The sequence below is a fragment of the Phacochoerus africanus genome, chromosome 3 (assembly GCF_016906955.1).
Source record: "Phacochoerus africanus isolate WHEZ1 chromosome 3, ROS_Pafr_v1, whole genome shotgun sequence".
Classification (NCBI taxonomy): domain Eukaryota; kingdom Metazoa; phylum Chordata; class Mammalia; order Artiodactyla; family Suidae; genus Phacochoerus; species Phacochoerus africanus.
In genome coordinates this window covers 25,301,935-25,319,499 of record NC_062546.1, presented here as the reverse complement: position 1 = coordinate 25,319,499, position 17,565 = coordinate 25,301,935, and the positions used below count along the sequence as shown (strand labels likewise).

The 17,565-nt window shown below is 40.2% G+C and overlaps 1 protein-coding gene across 3 annotated transcripts in view; it reads left to right on the top strand.

Annotated features, from left to right (window-relative positions):
- ITCH (itchy E3 ubiquitin protein ligase) overlaps nucleotides 1-13,766 on the top strand; it is a 102,408-nt gene extending 88,642 nt beyond the window's left edge. For all 3 annotated transcript variants that reach the window (XM_047771278.1, XM_047771277.1, XM_047771279.1), the window contains 3 exons: nucleotides 3,202-3,298; nucleotides 6,889-6,961; nucleotides 10,357-13,766. In XM_047771278.1, the coding sequence (XP_047627234.1) occupies nucleotides 3,202-3,298; nucleotides 6,889-6,961; nucleotides 10,357-10,456 (270 nt within the window). In that variant the 3' untranslated portion in view covers nucleotides 10,457-13,766. The remainder of the gene's footprint in view (nucleotides 1-3,201; nucleotides 3,299-6,888; nucleotides 6,962-10,356) is intronic.
- Nucleotides 13,767-17,565: the final 3,799 nt, after the last annotated feature.

Here is a 17,565-nt window from a genome sequence, read left to right as displayed (position 1 = left end):
TAAATGCTTTTGGAATTTTATAAAACTGTCTGAAGTATCGTTTTCATCATTTATATCTCATTAAGAATTAAATAATGGTCAGAAGGCATGACTTAAGAGACTTTGGAATCATAATAGTGTCTCCTCAAAAAATGTCTGCTATAAGGACATGAAAAGTTACATCAAAAGTAAGCATTAGGAAAGTGTAAATCAAAACCATGATGAGGAGTTCCCATCATGGCTCAGAGGTTAACGAATCCGACTAGGAACCATGAGGTTGCTGGTTTGATCCCTAGCCTTTTTCAGCGGGTTAAGGATCCAGCATTGCGGTGAGCTGTGATGTAGGTCGCAGACGTGGCTTGGATTCCTGTGTTGCTGTGGCATAGGCCAGCAGCTACAGCTCTGATTAGACCCCTAGCCTGGGAACCTCCGTAGGCCATGGGTGCGGCCCTAAAAAGACAAAAGACAAACAAAACCACAATGAGATATAAACCCATTAGGCTGGCTATTATTTTGAAAAATGGAAAATAGGAGTTTCTCTTGTGGTTCAGCTGGTTAGGAACCCGACATAGTGTCTGAAAAGTTGTGGGCTCAATCGCTGGCTTACATAGTGGGTAAGTATGCAGCATTGACACATGCTGCAGTGTAAATCACAGATGAAGCTTGGATCTGGTGTTGCCATGTCTATGGCATAGGCCTGCAGCTGCAGCTTTGATTTGTCCCCTGTCCTGGGAGTTTCCATATGCCACGGGTGCTGCCATGTAAATAAAAGGAAAACAGTCATCCTTGGTAAGGATATGGAGAAACTGGAAGTCTTCTGCATTGCTAGTGGCAGTATAAAATGGTACATCATTGTATTAAACAGTTTATTGGTTCTTCAAAAAGTTAAACAAAAAATTACTATATGATCTAGCAGTTATACTCCTTGGTATATCCAAAAGAATTAAAAGCAGGGACTCAGATGGATAATGTTTGACTGTCTGTGTTCATATCAACATTATTCACAAAAAGATGCAGCAATCTAAATGTCCAACAAGTGAGTGGTAAACAAAAGGTGGTATATCTATACAATGAAATATTGTCCAATTTTAAAAAGAAAAGGAAATCCCCCCCCTTTTTTTAATGCTATCTATATAGTTAAGTAATTTTTATGGTCAAATGTGGCAAATAGAGATTTTCTCCACTCTTGAATATGCACATTTTAGTCCTAAATACGTTTTCTAAAAAGTAATTTATAGGAGTTCCTGTTGTAGCCTAGTGGTGTTGGCAGTGTCTCTGGAGTGCTGTGACTCAGGTTGGACCTCTGGTCCCAGCAAAGTGGGTTAAGGATTCAGCATTGCTGCAGCTTCAGTGTAGCTTGTAATTGCAGCTTGGATCTGATCCCTGGTCCAGAAACTCCATATGCTGCGGGTCGGCCAAAAAAGAAAAAAAAAGTAAATTTTATACAAATTTAAATTGTGAAATTGAGAGGAAATTCTGATACAAGCTACAACATGGATTAATCTGAAGGGTTTTATGCTTAGTGAAGTAAGCTAGCCACAAAAGGACAAGTAATGTGTGTTTCCACTTATATGAGTTACCTAGAATAGGCAAATTTATAGAGACAGAATGTAGAATAGAGGTTACCAGGAACTGGGGAGTAGGGAGGCAGAGTGAGGAGATAAGTTTAATGCTATGAGTTTTTGTTTGTTATAATTAAAAACACTTCTGCAAACAGTGTGATTGTACTTAGTACCACTGAATTATAAACTTAAAATGGTAAATTTTTCTTATATGTAATTTACCATATTAAAAATTTTTTTTCCTGCCTGCTATTTATGTAAAAAAAATTCCTGTTGTGGCTCAGTGGGTTAAGGATATGATGTTTTCTCTGTGAGGATGCAGTTTAGATCCCCCTGGCCAGGCCCAGTTGCTTAAGGATCAGGCGCCTTCATACTGCAGCATAGGTCAGCGATGTAGCTGACGTCCAGTGATGCTGTGTTGGAGGCAGCTGCAGCTCTGATTCAACCCCCTACCCAGGAGCTTCTTCCATATGCTGCAGATGCTGTCATAAAAAGAAAAAGAAAAAATAAGATCAGGTGACTGAGCACTTGTAACAAAATACAATTAATGCAGTACGATAAAAATTCTTTACAAAAAAAAATTTTTTCTGAGCCAAAATACTTGTGCTTCAGGCTAGAAAGCATCCTCCAGAAACTTAAAGGTTTTGAGTCACATTTGTAGGAGTTAAAGCCACATAATTCTGGCAACATATAGCTACACCAAGATATAAAGAACATTGTTCCCATTGTGGCTCAGTGGAAATGCATCTGACTAGATCCATGAGGACACAGGTCCGATCCTGGCCTCACTCAGTGGGTTAAGAATCTGGCATTTCTGTGAGCTGTGGTGTAGGTCGCAGACCCAGCTCAGATCTGGTGTGGCTGTGGCTGTGGTATAGACCGGCAGCTCCAGCTCCAGTTGAACCCCTAGCCTGGGAACCTCCATATGCTTGTTGTAGGTGGCCCTAAAAAGACAAAAAGAAAAAGAAAAAAAAGACATTGAGAGGACAACATTACTGGGATACATCTGGATGAGCATTCATTAGCTTGATTTCATTAGCTTAATTTCATTTGTTTGTGAAACCAAAGAGTTTGAGCTGACTTGAGCTCTGTGTCCTAGGTTACAATATATGAATGTCTACAGGACAGTTAGATCTAGTGAAAAGTAGGAGCTGCCCCAGAATAGCTGAACCTGAGACTGCATGACAAGGGAGTTCTTGGTCTCAGGGCACTTCTTTTTTTTTTAAGGGCTGCATCCACAGCATATGCAGGTTCCCAGGCTAGGGGTTCTAATAGGAGCTGCAGCTGATGGCCTACGCAGAATCTGAGCTGTGTCTGCAACGCAGCTGATCCAGATCCTTAAACCCACTGAGTGAGGCCAGGCATTGAACCTGCCTGGTCATGGATGCTAGTTGGATTCTTAACCCACTGAGCCACAATGGGAACTCCTTAGGGCACTCTTCTATCTCCCTATAGGTTTGTGGTAGTAAGATTTATATAAGGCATGGTTGGTGGGGCTTTGACCACCATGGAAAAGCTCCAAAATCCATTGTGGTGGGTACACTAACTTTCTAGTGCATCTGATACTAGGAGTTCAGTTAAGATTTGAAATCTTTTTCTTTCCTGTTTAGTATGCTGTCACATATGATCTATGTATTTCTTTAAAATGTTCTTTTAATAGTTTGTTAAAGAAATTGATAATGAGAAGAGAATGAGACTTTTGCAGTTTGTTACTGGAACCTGCCGATTGCCAGTTGGAGGATTCGCTGACCTCATGGGTATGTCTACATGGTCACTTTTCCTATAGTTTATCACACTGCTGTTACATTAATATCAGAAATAATAAGTATCACCATTTTCTTAATCATTGTTAACCTGGATTTGTGTAAACTTTTAAGTCACTTTGTATTCCTTATCTCTAAAAATTTTTAGGCCTTAAGCTAGACCCCACATTTTAACTCAGTAGAATAACCATCTATATGTAAATCTGTTTCTTTCTTTCTTTCTTTTTTTTTTGTCTTATTAAGGGTGCACCCGCAGCATATGGAGGAGGCTCCCAAGTGAGGGATCCAATGGGAGCTGTCGCTGTCAGCCTACACCACAGCCACAGCAATGCCAGATCCTAGCTACATCTGCAACCTACACCACAGCTCACAGCAACATTGGATCCTTAACCCACTGACTGAGGCCAGGGATCAAACCTGCAATCTAATGGTTCCTAGTTGGATTCATTTCTGCTGTGCCACGATGGAAACTCCTGACTTGTTTACTACTCTTCTCTGTGATACCTGAAGTTCCTTGAGATAATGATCCTTCACCTTTCTATTTCTGGTGCCTAGCACAGTGCTTATCACATAATAGTCACTGATTAAATTGTATGTTGTTTTTTAATTTTTATTTTATTTATTTATTTATTTATTTTTTGGTCTTTTTGCCTTTTCTAGGACCACTCCCGCAGCATATGGAGGTTCCCAGGCCAGGGGTCTAATCTGAACTGTAGCCACCAGCCTATGCCAGAGCCACAGCAACGCAGGATCCGAGCCGCGTCTGCAACCTACACCAGAACTCATGGCAACGCCGGATCCTTAACCCACTGAGCAAGGCCAGGGATCGAACCCACAACCTCATGGTTCCTAGTCGGATTCGTTAACTACTGTGCCACGACGAGAACTCCTGTGTGTTGTTTTTAATCAATGTGAGTTTATTTTATGACTAAATAATAAGTGTAGTGAATTCAGGTCTTTAACACCAGCACTGTGCAAGTACCATAGGAAGATAGAAGAGAAGGTGTGACTCTTAAGTCTGCTTCAGGTGCTTCAGAGTCAGAATTAAAGAAGCAAGTAGGCAATTTGGGGTACAATGTGTGGAACCAGTTTAAAAGACTTTAAAACTTGGATATTACTTAGGGTTTTGGAAGCTATGAAAACTTTTTGAAGATCTGAGAACTTGCTGAAGCTACATTTTAGGAAGATTTTATAGTAAGATATGGCTTGTATTGAAAGATGGGGAGAGTCTGGAAATAGGAAGGAATTATTACAGCAATGATAAGAACCTGGTCGTAGGAGATGAAGTAGGGATGGAAAAGAAGGGATAAAATGCTAGGGAAGTTCCAAAGATAGAAATAGGGCTTGAGTAGAAGACGAAATATAAAGGAAAATGTCAAAGATATTACCATGTTATGAAACATGGAGAAGTTGTGAAGCATAAAGAATCTGCTGAGCTTACGGTGGCAATCAGACAGGTACCTAGAAAATCTGGGGGGGGGGGGAGCAGTTTTTAGACAGGTAAGTGTAGAGAGAGAAAGTAGAGTCGTAAGGGCAGTGAAGCAGTGATATTCGAAGCTGTGGGAATGCACAGGCTTATGCAGAAATAGAAAACAGAAGAATGGAGAGCTGACGCTTAGAAACATTTCTATTTAAGGATGAGATAGGAATAGCCTAGATACAGATTTAAATGAGAGGCCAGGAGTTCCCATCATGGCTCAGTGGTAACGAATCCAACTAGGATCTATGAGGAAAAGTGAGTTCAATCCCCGGATTCACTTGGTGGGTTAAGGATTCAGTGTTGTTGTGAGCTCTGGTGTAGGTTGGAGACATGGCTCAAATCCTGCATTGCTGTGGCTGTGGTATAGGCCAGCAGCTGTAGCTTCAATTTGACCCCTAGTTTGGGAACTTCTGTATGGAGTGGGTGCAGCCCTATAAACCAAAAAAAGGGGGGGGGGGTAGATAGGCCAGAGAGTAATGAGGAGAAATAAATATTCTAGTCTCTCCAATGCAATGTAGAAGTTTTTATCCAGTGCTACAGGGAGAAAGGACTTGGAAAGGAAAATTTCTAAGTAAAGTTTTTGGAGAGGGGCACCTTTGAGGATGCTGTTTGGAAAAGAGGGGAGCTCTCTTACGGCACGGCAGGTTAAAGGTCCAGCGTTGTTGCTCAAGCGGCTTGGATTGCTCCTCTGGGGCAGGTTTGATCCCTGGCCTGGGATCTTAAACATGACAAGGGTTTGCCCCCCCACCTCTACCCACACCCCCCGCCAAGAAAAATTAGAAAAAGATAAACCATGTTGTGGGTTGAGGTAAGGAATAGTGTCCAAAATGAGAAACAAATTGGGACAAGCTTCTCAATCCAAACCGGAAATCTGATTTTTTTTTTTTTTTGGTCTTTTTGCTATTTCTTGGGCCGCTCTCACGGCATATGGAGGTTCCCAGGCTAGGGGTCCAATCGGAGCTGTAGCCACCGGCCTACGCCAGAGCCACAGCAACATGGGATCCGAGCCGCATCTGCAACCTACGCCACAGCTCACGGCAACGCCGGATTGTTAACCCACTGAACAAGGGCAGGGACCGAACCCGCAACCTCATGGTTCCTAGTCGGATTCGTTAACCACTGCGCCACAACGGGAACTCCTAAATAACTACTTTTGAAAACACTTTGATGTCATTAGGTACAGAATTATACCAATTTAAATTTGTACTGGGTTTTGTTAGGTGGGACATGAAAAAATTCTTTGGGTGTGACTCTCACACATGGCAGAACAGTTAGTGTCCCTGGCCCCTTCTAATTAAAAAGTTCAGGCATTCCTGTTGTGGCTCAGCAGTAATGACCCCAACTAGTATCCATGAAGATAAGGGTTTGACCCCTGGCCCCACTTAGTGTTGCTATTAGCTGTAGTGTAGGCTTGCAGCTGTAGCTCTAGTTCGACCCCTAGCCTAGGAACGTCCATAAGCCACAGGTGCAACCCTAAAAAGACAAAACTAAAATCTGGTAAAACTACTAATCCTTTTACCCCCACCCAATAAATGCTCCTCAGGGAGCTGTGGTGACTTTGAAGAAAACCAGTGTGCAAAGATCACCATTCACAGCTGTATATAACACAAAGTAAATGAGAGGCAAGAATTGGTATAAGTATGTAAGGGTGTGCCCTGCAGGACCCATAAGCACAAACATTAATACTGAATTCATTACATTTTCTGAAGTTTAACCAGTTTTCTATGTAAATCAAGTTTAATAAGATAGTTGTAGTTTTCCTGTTGTGTTTAAAACTAAACTTAAACTTTTTATGTGTTCTGTTCTTATGTGAGGTATTACTAATTATAGTATTCTGTTAGTTTTGCTGAGGAATGCTATATAAAACTTCATTTTCTTTTCTTGGGCATACATTACCTATATGATTCTCAAATTATAGCACTTGTTAGAATCATCTGGAAGCTTGTTAAAACACACATTGCCAAGCCTCACCCCCCAGTTCCATAGGCTTGGGTTTAGGACGTGAATTTCCTGGTGATGAGTTTCCTGGTGATGCTGATGCGACGGAATAACAATTTGAGAACCATTGTACTGTCAAACTCTTGATGATTTCACTGTATTTTAGGGAGCAATGGACCACAGAAATTCTGCATTGAAAAAGTTGGGAAAGAAAATTGGTTGCCTAGAAGTCATACCTGGTAAGTAAAATCAGAAAGAGTATAGAAAATAGGCTTGGGAACAGTTTTCCCAGGGTTACTTGAGATGTTGCCTCCTGGGCTTGATGTCCTAAGAATGTCTTCCAAATACAACATAACTTTCAACCAAGAAAAAAAAAAAAGAAAAATTTTCTTCATTCATCCTATATATACTACATGTTAGAAATTAAAAATGAAAAATTTTCACCATGGTATTGAATTGTTTTTGAAAACTTTAGTGAGACTTAATTTAGGTAAGAAAGAGGAGTTCCCGTCGTGGTGCAGTGGTTAACGAATCCGACTAGGAACCATGAGGTTGCGGGTTCGGTCCCTGCCCTTGTTCAGTGGGTTAACGATCTGGCGTTGCCGTGAGCTGTGGTGTAGGTCGCAGACGTGGCTCGGATCCCGAATTGCTGTGGCTCTGGCGTAGGCCAGTGGCTACGGCTCCGATTGGACCCCTAGCCTGGGAACCTCCATATGCCGCGGGAGCGGCCCAAGAAATAGCAAAAAGACCAAAAAAAAAAAAAAAAGAAGGAAAGAAATTAACCCACTTTCATTCAGTAATATTTAGTAAATTTACAGAGAAGTAACCATCTAGAAAACTTTTAACTTTTCTATGCAGGCAGAGGAAGAAATCAAATCTAGAGTATAGGGAGAACTAATCTAAAATGGTGACAAATATTTTGTCATTATGAATGTAGTTTAGGAGTTCCCGTTGTGGCTCACCACGTTAAGAACCCGATGTAGTGTCCACGAGGATGTAGGTTCAATCCCTGGCCTCACTTAGCGTGTTAAGGATCAGGGATTGCTACAAGGTGAGGCATAGGTCAAAGATGCGGTTTGGATCTGGCATCACTGTGATTGTGGTATATTCTGGCACCTGCGGCTCTGATTTGACCCCTGGCCCAGGAACTTCCACATGAAGCAGATGTGGCCTTAAAAAGAAAAAAAAAATGTAGTTTAGCCACATTTTCAAAAATGTGCAAAACTAAAAACCAAACCTTATCTTTCTTTAATAGAGTATGTTGGAATTGAACCTAATGTCAACAACATTATTTGAACTTTATTTTGGGAGACATTTCAGTGGTCCTACATATACCTTGATGGATATCCATTTGTTTTCCCTATCTGTCCTTTAAAAAAAATTTTTTTTTGGTGGGGGTTGTAGTGGGGGGGGGCATTTTAGCAGCATATGAAAGTTCTTGGGCCAGGGATCATACATGAGCCTCAGCAGTGACAATGCCAAATCCTTAACTGCTAAGCCACCAGGGAATTCGCTCTTTCCTTTTGTATTTGTTAAATTGTTTACTCCTTTATGTGTTCATACATGTGCTTTTTAAAAATAACAGCTTGGTAGTTGCCTCTCTGGTGCAGTGGGTTAAGGATCCAACTGTAGTGGCTTGGGTCACAGTGGAGGTGAGGGTTTAATCCCCAGCCCAGCGCAGTGGGTTAAGATTCCAGTGTTGTCACAGCTGTAGTGCAGGTCAAAGCTTTGGTTTGGATTTGATCCCTGGCCCCAGGACCTTCTATATGCCACGTGTGTGACCAAAAAAATAACAACTTGGCACTTTTGTTGAAGATCAGTTGACAGTAAATAAATACACAGGTTTATTTCTGGGTTCTTAATCCTATTCCATTGATCTGTATCCTTAGTGGCAGTAACATTGGCAGTTACTAATTACTGTAGCTTGCCAGTAAGTTTTGAAATTAGGTATGCATTCTTCATCTTTTTCAAGGTTGTTTCTGCTCTTTGGGTCCTTTGGATTTTCATATGAATTTAAGATTAGCTTGTCCATTTCTGCAAAGAGGTCATCTGGGATATTAATAGGAATTGCTTTGATCAGTTTAGGGGAGTATTGCCACATTAATAATATTTGGGCTTATGATCCAGGAATATCAGATGTATTTCTATTTATTTAAGTGTTCTTTAATTTCAACAATGTAGTAGTCATTATACAAGCCTTGCCTTTCTTCTGATAAATTTATTTCCAAGTACAATAGCTTCTTTTTGAAGCTGTTATAAATGGGAATTGTCTTAATTTCATTTCAGATTATTCATCGCTAAATATAGAAATACAGTTCATTAAAGTACATTCATTCTGTATATGTGTTTTGATTTGACCTTTCGTTCCTTTTTTTCAAACTTGGGACAGACTATACCATTAGATTATTGTGAACGGGTTAAAAATTATCTCCGTCACACGTGAAAATCAGCTTCATGACTTTTTCCAGTTCCATGTTTCCATTTGTTCATCTCCATAACTGTAAAATTATTTTCCTTTTGTGGATAGCATTATTTCTTCTGTTGACAAACATCTTCCTGCACCTTAACCTAAATATATAGGAGAGGGCCATGGCTTTAGTGCATATTCACTCTTTTAACTTGTGAAGGTGTTCTTTTTTTTTTTTTTTAACTCAATGAATTTTATTATAGTTGTACAACCATCATCACAACCCAATTTTACTACATTCCATCGCAAACTCGCAGCCCATCCCTGTTCCCACAGTGTGTCTCCTTTGGTAACCATAAGTTTTTCAAAATCTGTGTGTCAGTTTCTGTTCTGCAAAGTTCATTGTATCCTTTTTTAAGATTCCACATATAAGTGGTATCATATGACGGTTGTGTCTCACTGTCTGACTTCACTTAGCATGATAATTTCTAGGTCCATCCATGTTGCTGCAAATGCCACTATTTCATTCCTTTTTATGGCTGGGTAATATTCCTTTGTGTATGTGTACCACACCTTCTTTATCCACTCGTCTGTCAGTGGACATTTAGGTTGCTCTTGGCTATTGTATACAGTGCTGCAGTGAACATTGGAGTATGTGTATCTTTTTGAGTCATGGTTTTCTCTGGATAGATGCCCAGGAGTGGGAGTGAAAGTGTTCTGAACATGGCTCCAAAATTAGAAGATGCCCTTTAAAAAACTCACAGCTAAGAGGGGTTAGCGAAATTCAGTAGGACCAGAAAATTAGATATTAGAGCAGAAATTTTTTTTTTTCATGAGGTATACTTAAAATCTTTTGGTAAGAGACCTATAGCCTACAAAGCCTAAAATATTTACAGCAAAAGTTTGCTAACTACACTTAGGTTAGGGTCAATGGGAAAGCTTGAGAGGACTGACATTTTTTGGAGTACCTGCTGAGCACCAGGTACTATGCTATCTATATGCTTGTTTCTTCTTCACTCTATCCTGAGAGGTAAACGTTATTATTCCCATTTTACCAAAGAAGAAACTGAGACCGGGAAAGGTAAATGCTTGTGCTAAAAGGCTTAGTGACAAGAGCTGGGATTTGAACCCCACTTTCTTGGCTTTAAAACCAGTGTGGTAAATACTACACTGCCCATATGATTCTTCATGTATTTCCTTTTCTAAGCTAATGATTCTTACTTTTAGTTTTAACCGCCTGGACCTGCCACCCTACAAGAGTTATGAGCAACTGAAAGAAAAGCTATTATTTGCTATTGAAGAAACAGAAGGATTTGGACAAGAGTGACTTCTGAGAACTTGTACCACCAAAGGACAAGAACTTAACTTGCAGTGTTTGTCCTTTTTCTTCTTTGCCTATTGTACATCTTATAAAATTGGACTGTGACTGTTGAGAGAGTTATCTTGAGTGTAAGTAAATTAATGTTATCATTGAGATTTCTCTCCCAGTGATTCTGGATATCTTAACATTTCCAGAAATCAGATCTGCAAATGACTAGTCAAAACTTAACATGAGATTAACACAGCAATGAAATCTGCCTTGTCTTATTCCACTAGATTGTTTTCCTTAACAATTATGTATATGTGTATCAGAAGTCTCACTTGGGGAGTGAGTTTTTTTCTTTTAGAGATTCTTCAGATATGCAAGGAAGTCCCTTGGTAACTAAAATATATAAGATCTTCTTATTAAGCCTCATGTTAAGAGATACTTGTTTGAAGTAGCCCAACTTCTGGGGATGTGAACAAACTTCTGGCTTGTGCTCTTCCTCTTATTTCAGCCTGGCCTGACTGTTTTTCTTCCTTTCTGGAGCATGAATCCATACATCATTTTGATGTTATCCTTAGAAAGGACAGATGCTAGATTCTTGTAGTTTTGTTAACTTGAATTCAGGGAGAAGTTGGTCCCAGCCTGCAAATGACTTCATAACTCTCTTCATTTGGGAATCTGATTGTTTTAATTGCCTTGGAAATACTAAACTTTACAAATAATGATAACACTGTGCTCCCTTCACTATATAAAATTTAACCTAGATTTGGAATTAATTTAACTGATTTCATCAGAGGCCATCATTGATAATTTTTGTATGTTCCTATACATAAATTGCATCTTCATGATTTTATCATAATCCAACAACTTCAGTTATATTTAATTATTGTTAAGGAGTTCAGGCTATAACTAGAATGCTTTCTAAAATGTTTTCAAATCCAAGTAGAGGTCAGTGAAACAGCCCATAAAATTATACTTTCATTAGGGAGGGAGAGCTGTGGTATTAGCTAAAAAGACAGGAGTCATACATTTACTCTCAATACATTTCTAGTAACCACAGAAATGTATTCTCTATGTGAATTAAAACTTCAGATTTATCATTTTTCTGACGTATGTTAGAATAGTTTTTTCCATTCTTTCTATTGTCCTGATTTGAATATTCTCTTCACCTCTAAAAACTTTAACAGGTTTTCCCCTTAACTATTTAATAATAGATTGCCCCATTAGTAACTGATTAATGCACTTTGACCTTCTCTGTAGTAATTCTTTTAACTTAGCCTAGCTTTGACTCTGTCAAGATGGCTGCTGTCAGAGGTTTGACATTATGGACACTGGGAGGAAGCCTAAGCCAGCTGAGTGCCTGTCATAGCTGAATCTTGATTTGAGGGTGGCCTCATAACTCATGAAATAGGGACTTTGGCAGATTTCAGTAGCATTGCATGAACAAGTAGTATTGAGACAAAAATAATCAGAGAGTAACAAACCCCTGTTCCATGTGGAAAGAAAAAAAAATTATTTTTGTCCTTAGCTACTCTTGCTTTTACATCTTGGAACAACAACAAGAACATTTTTAAACTTGTGTATCTGTACTTTAAAACACTGCCATCAAAAAGCAGACTTAATGTAAAAGGGTTGCCTCATCCAGAAATTGTTGGTGTAAAGGGGGGAGATTGGGGTCTCCCCAGTCCTATCTTTATTTTTATTTTATCCTACATATGCTAGGAAATGTGGTATGGTCTCTTAAAAGCCCTATTTGTCTTCAGAGTAGCAACCCTGCCTTTTTGTTGTGGAGGGGGAAAGCTATTGCTTTGTCTTACAGAGCAAACGTCTGCCAACTGCCCCTTTGTTACATAAGTCTGAACTTTGGTAATATGTGACTATGGAGATTAAGCCTTCTGTAAAGACTTCTTATTGAGGTGAATGCTCATATTGAAATGTAGTTACCTACAATATTTACTAGAGATTTATGAGATTAAATTAAGAGATAATGTAAGAAAGTAGACTTTTTTGTTCTACATAATGCTTGATGATTCATTTAGGGACCTAGAAATATTGTGTGAAAATGTATAAATATCACCCAAAAGGCTTTCTGCCCTATATTTTTAAAATACAGAATAGTTATATTTGAAGTAGTCCCGGCCCTAGTTCTATAGGGCTTGGCTATTTAATATTTTTATGGAAGAAACGTTTAGTTCTGGAAAAGGTAAATGCTTGTATATATTTTTGCAGCCTGGGATCTCCCTTATTCCATTTCTTCCTTTAATTTAAATGGCCACATGTATATGTCTCTCCCTGCTGTGTTAGGAAAATGGGGGCTGGATATCCCAAGAATCAGAGGTTATATAAAAATAATGCAAATAGACAGTGGACATAAATATCTATCAAATGCTATCTTAAATTTTGGTCCAAACTGAACATTTGGAAATAGATTTATTGTAAGTGTTTAATTAGAGCGATTTCTTAAATCTGAGCTAAATTGCTTTTAGAGTCCTTTTTCTTTGTAAGCATTGTAAATGCTAATAAATCCTGTTAATTTTTTTACTGCATGTTATGTTGAAATAAAAACAAAGTAAAATGAGCAATTGCCTTATTCTTCTGCTCTTTTGGGAGGTTGGGGAAGGTATCGTTTCACATACCATGGGTCAGCAGGGAAGGACATCACTTGATTCATCAAATAGAGTGATTTAAAACTGATCCAGCATCTGATAATAACAATGAATTCTTGTAATAATTATTTTATGCTATATGAGAGTGCAGAAGAATCTAATTTCATAAGACTTACAATAACTCTATTTAAAATTCAGGTACTAATTTTTCACCAGGAAATTGACACACCAATATCAGTTTATCAGAAATTTTAGTGAAGCATGACTCAGCTGTCCACCAAGGTCTCATCCTAGATGAACTATTTCATTGAAGCCCACTCTGCCACTTTTTATTTATCTGATTAATAGTCTGAAATGTTATTTGGAATGACTCATGGAAATTAGACTTCTGTTTTTATATCCTTCCTTGTTTTTAAACTCCTTTAGGTTAACTACTGCTATTTAATATTGTTGGCATCTCCAGCCCCCCTCATTTTTTTTAGAGTTATTTACAAAATTATTTGTATATATGCTATGCTTTCTTAACTAAAAATGGGATTGCAGCACTGGATTGTATATTATTGTATTGGAGTTCCTTTGTTTTCTTGAACTGTAATAGCAAATACTCAGGTAACTACAAATTTCACAAGGAGTCAAGTGCTCTTATAAGGTCCTTCAGGGGATGCCTCGCTTGCATTTCTTTAAAAGATGTAAGACTGTTTACAATTAAACTTTTTGGTCCTTCATTTGCACACTTCTCTGTTAGTCTTAAGGTTTTCCCCACCTGCAGGGAAGCCTTCTGTATGAACAGGTCATATAGATTTCTACTCCTCTGCTTCTGTAAGTGGGCAAGTTACAGCCTGCCTGTACTGTCAAAAAAAAAACTCACTGAGGTGAGACTGGATTTGGTGCCCATTTTGAAGAGAAGCAAGATGAAGATGTCTCCTTTTCTTGAACAACTAATGGTTCTCTAAGACAGGATCCCAGCCAGAAATGCTCAAGAGAGAACCACCAGCTAGCTACCAAGACTGTCAGTAAACTTAGTTTCAGTAGACCTTTTTCTTCTTTGCTTTTTAGGGCTGCACCCACGACATATGGAGGTTCCCAGGCTAGGGGTCAAGTCGGAGCTACAGCTGCTGGTCTATACCAGAGCCACATGGGATCCAAGCCACCTCTTCGACCTATACCACAGCTCACAGCAAAGCTGGATTCCTTAACCCACTGAGCAAGGCCAGGGATCAAACCCGCAACCTCATGTTCCTAGTCGGATTCGTTAACTACTGAGCCACGACGGGAACTCCTGGTAGACCTTTTTCTTATTAGGAAAACAAGTGACCATGTTCTCCTTTAAAATAGATTCCATGGAAAGAAGAGGGAATTTATTTGTTGTTTTTTTAAACACGGTGATCTAACAGTGACTGGAGGACAGAAATTACAGGTTCCTCCCAGGTTCTGCAAATTAGACCCTATCCTGTTTATCCTATATAAGCAGCTGGAAAGCTAGTTTCAGCATGGCTAAGAGAAAGAGGGAAAACATGTTCCCCCCAGCGTGAGGAAATCTTCCACAGGAAAATAAGTAGTTGGGTTGGTTTGTTTGCTTTTAAGGGCTGCACCCGAGGCATATGGAATTTCCCAGCCCTGGGGATAGAATCGGAGCTGCAGCTGCTGGCCTACATCTCAGCCACAGCAATGCCAGATCCTCAGCTGCAGCTCATGGCAATGCTGCGTCCCTGACCCACTGATCAACTCCAGGGATTCAAACCGCGTGGATACTAGTCAGATTCATTTCCAAGTAGTTGTTTGTTTTTTGCTTTGTAGGACTGCCCCTGCGGCATATCTAGGTTTCCAGGCTAGGGGGCTAATCAGAGCTACAGCTGCTGGTCTACATCACAGCCATGCGGGATCCAAGCCACCTCTGCAACCTACACCACAGCTCACAGCAAAGCTGGATCCTTAACCCACTGAGCAAGGCCAGGGATCGAACCCGCAACCTCATGGTTCTGAGTCGGATTTGTTTCCACTGCACCACAAAAGGAACTCCCCCAACTAGTTGTTTATTCTGATCATTTGCCTGTCCAGCCCAGATCCTACAAAGCATCAAACTGGGACTCCGCTGTGGCTGAGACTGTTCTGTTCTCTGGAATAGAATTCTCCAGACTCTTATGAAAAGCGTCTTACATTGTAACTCCAGCACAGAAACTGCTGTCATTCCCATTTCATTTATCTATTTCTGTGTGTCTGGAGGGCTCCTTTGTGGTCAGGACATTTAGGAGGATCCACAGGAATCTTCCTGGTTGGCAACAAGGGTCTTCAGTGGAGACCTGTACTGGTCCCTTGTGAACAGTATACTGGTTCACAAGATAATACTGGTCCCTTGTGAACAGGTTCCCACTGAGCAAAGATGCTGTGGGCAAGAGGGCTTCCTCAAAGAAACCACAGGGAAGGACCTTGAGAATTTACAGTCATACCTGCAGACCACTGAAACCAGCCATACTGTTATTTCCATCTGTCTTATTAAGACCTCTATGTGTCTTCTCTATCCTAGCAACTGGTATCACACCCATATTCACTTAGTCCAGGATAACTGTCAACACTTACTGTGTCCCAAGAACTTAGATATGCTATATGCACTGTCATTTAGTCTTCCTGGCCACTCACAGAGAGGAATGATTATCTCTATTTTAAAGAAAAGAAAATAGGCTAAACGTGGTTGAGTAACTGGAAGCGTCCAGTTATTAAGTGGCAAGAGTGCAAATTGGAATTCAGGATTGTTTGATGCCAAAGACTACATGCTTAAAAAGTTTTGCTGTACTGCTACTTACAGCAACCTGGGAGTCTTCCATGGGTTAGCTGTTCCATCTAATTGGTCTCCAAATCCTGTCGAATCCATCTCCAGAACTTCTTTTGAATCACTTCTCTCAGAGCTGCCCCATTGCCACAGCCCACATTCTTCATCCCTACCCTGGTTTGCTGTAGCAACCTCTTGTCATTGCTTCCATTCTCTCCAGTCCACCTGTGCTACCTTAGAATGCCCCTTGGAAGACTTCAGTCTCATGGTTCTCCCCTCTTAAAATTTTACAAGTTTCCTCCATTGCCACAGAATAAACTCTAATTAAAGCTCATAAGCCTGTCCACTCAAGGCCCTAACTATTTCCAAATCAGTCATGAACACATGGACTATTGGCCATTCTCTTTTTTGCTTTTGTGACTGTGATGTTCAATTCATTCACCCCTCTCAGTACAGTTCTCTATATGTAGGATTGTGGTAATGATCCTTCTGTGCTTTTCTTCCAGGATTTTTTTTTTTTTTGCTTTTTGCTTTTTGCTTTTTAGGGCTGCACCTGCAGCATATGGACCTTCCCAGACTAGGGGTCGAATCGGAGCTACAGCTGCTGGTCTCCACAGCCACAACTAAACAGGATCTGAGCCGCATCTGCGACCTACACCACAGCTCCCGGCCATGCTGTATCCTTAACCCACTGAACGAGCCAGGGATTGAACCCACAACCTAATGGGTCCTAGTCAGATTCATTTCCGCTGTGCCACAACGGGAACTCCTCTTACAGGATATTTTGAGGTCCAGTTACTACAGCCCTTCTTCCCCTTGCAAAATGTTTCCAGAGTTCATTAATCACTTCTTTGTATCTAATACTTTTTTTAAAACTTTGAAATAATTTGACTTACAGAGCTGTTGCAAATATAGTATGGAGAACTCCTCCTGCACACTCTTCATCCAGCTTTCCCCAATGTTAACATCTCATATAAGTTGACATCTGTAAAATAATGCTAAACTAAAACCTTTTTACAGATTTCACTAGTTTTTCCACCAATGTCCCTTTTCTCAGTCTCTTCCAATCTGTAACAGTTCTCATTCATTCCTTCTTTCCTGACTTTGACTTTTTTTTTTTTGGTCTTTTTTCTTTTCCCCATTTTCTTGGGCCGCTTTCGTGGCATATGGAGGTTCCCAGGGTAGGGGTCCAATTGGAGCTGTAGCCACCAGCCTATGCCAGAGCCACAACAACGATGGATCCGAGCCGCGTCTGCAACCTACACCACAGCTCACGGCAACGCCGGATCGTTAACCCACTGAGCAACCTCATGGTTCCTAGTCAGATTCGTTAACCACTGCGCCACGACGGGAACTCCAGTTCTTTTTGTGTGTGTGTGTGTGTGACTTTGACATTTTTTGAAGAGTATTGGTTGGGTACCTTATAGAGTCCCTCAAGTTTGGTTCAATGTTTTCTCATGGTTAAGGCCATGGATTTTTGAGAAAAACACCACAGATGTAAAGTGCCCTTTGCAAGATTATCAGAGGGCACATATTAATATATCCCTTAACCAGTTATGTTAACCTTGATCCTCTGGTTATGATGGTGTCTCCCAAGTTTCTTCACCATAAAGTCACTATTCAATCTTCTTAACATGCAGACGCCCCTGGAAGGAAAACCAAATCCTTACTCAACTGAACGAGGCGACAGTGGAATGAAAGTTTGGAGCTTGAATTCAGCAAGCTCCAGTGCCTCCAAGAAACTTTAAGCTGAGGCT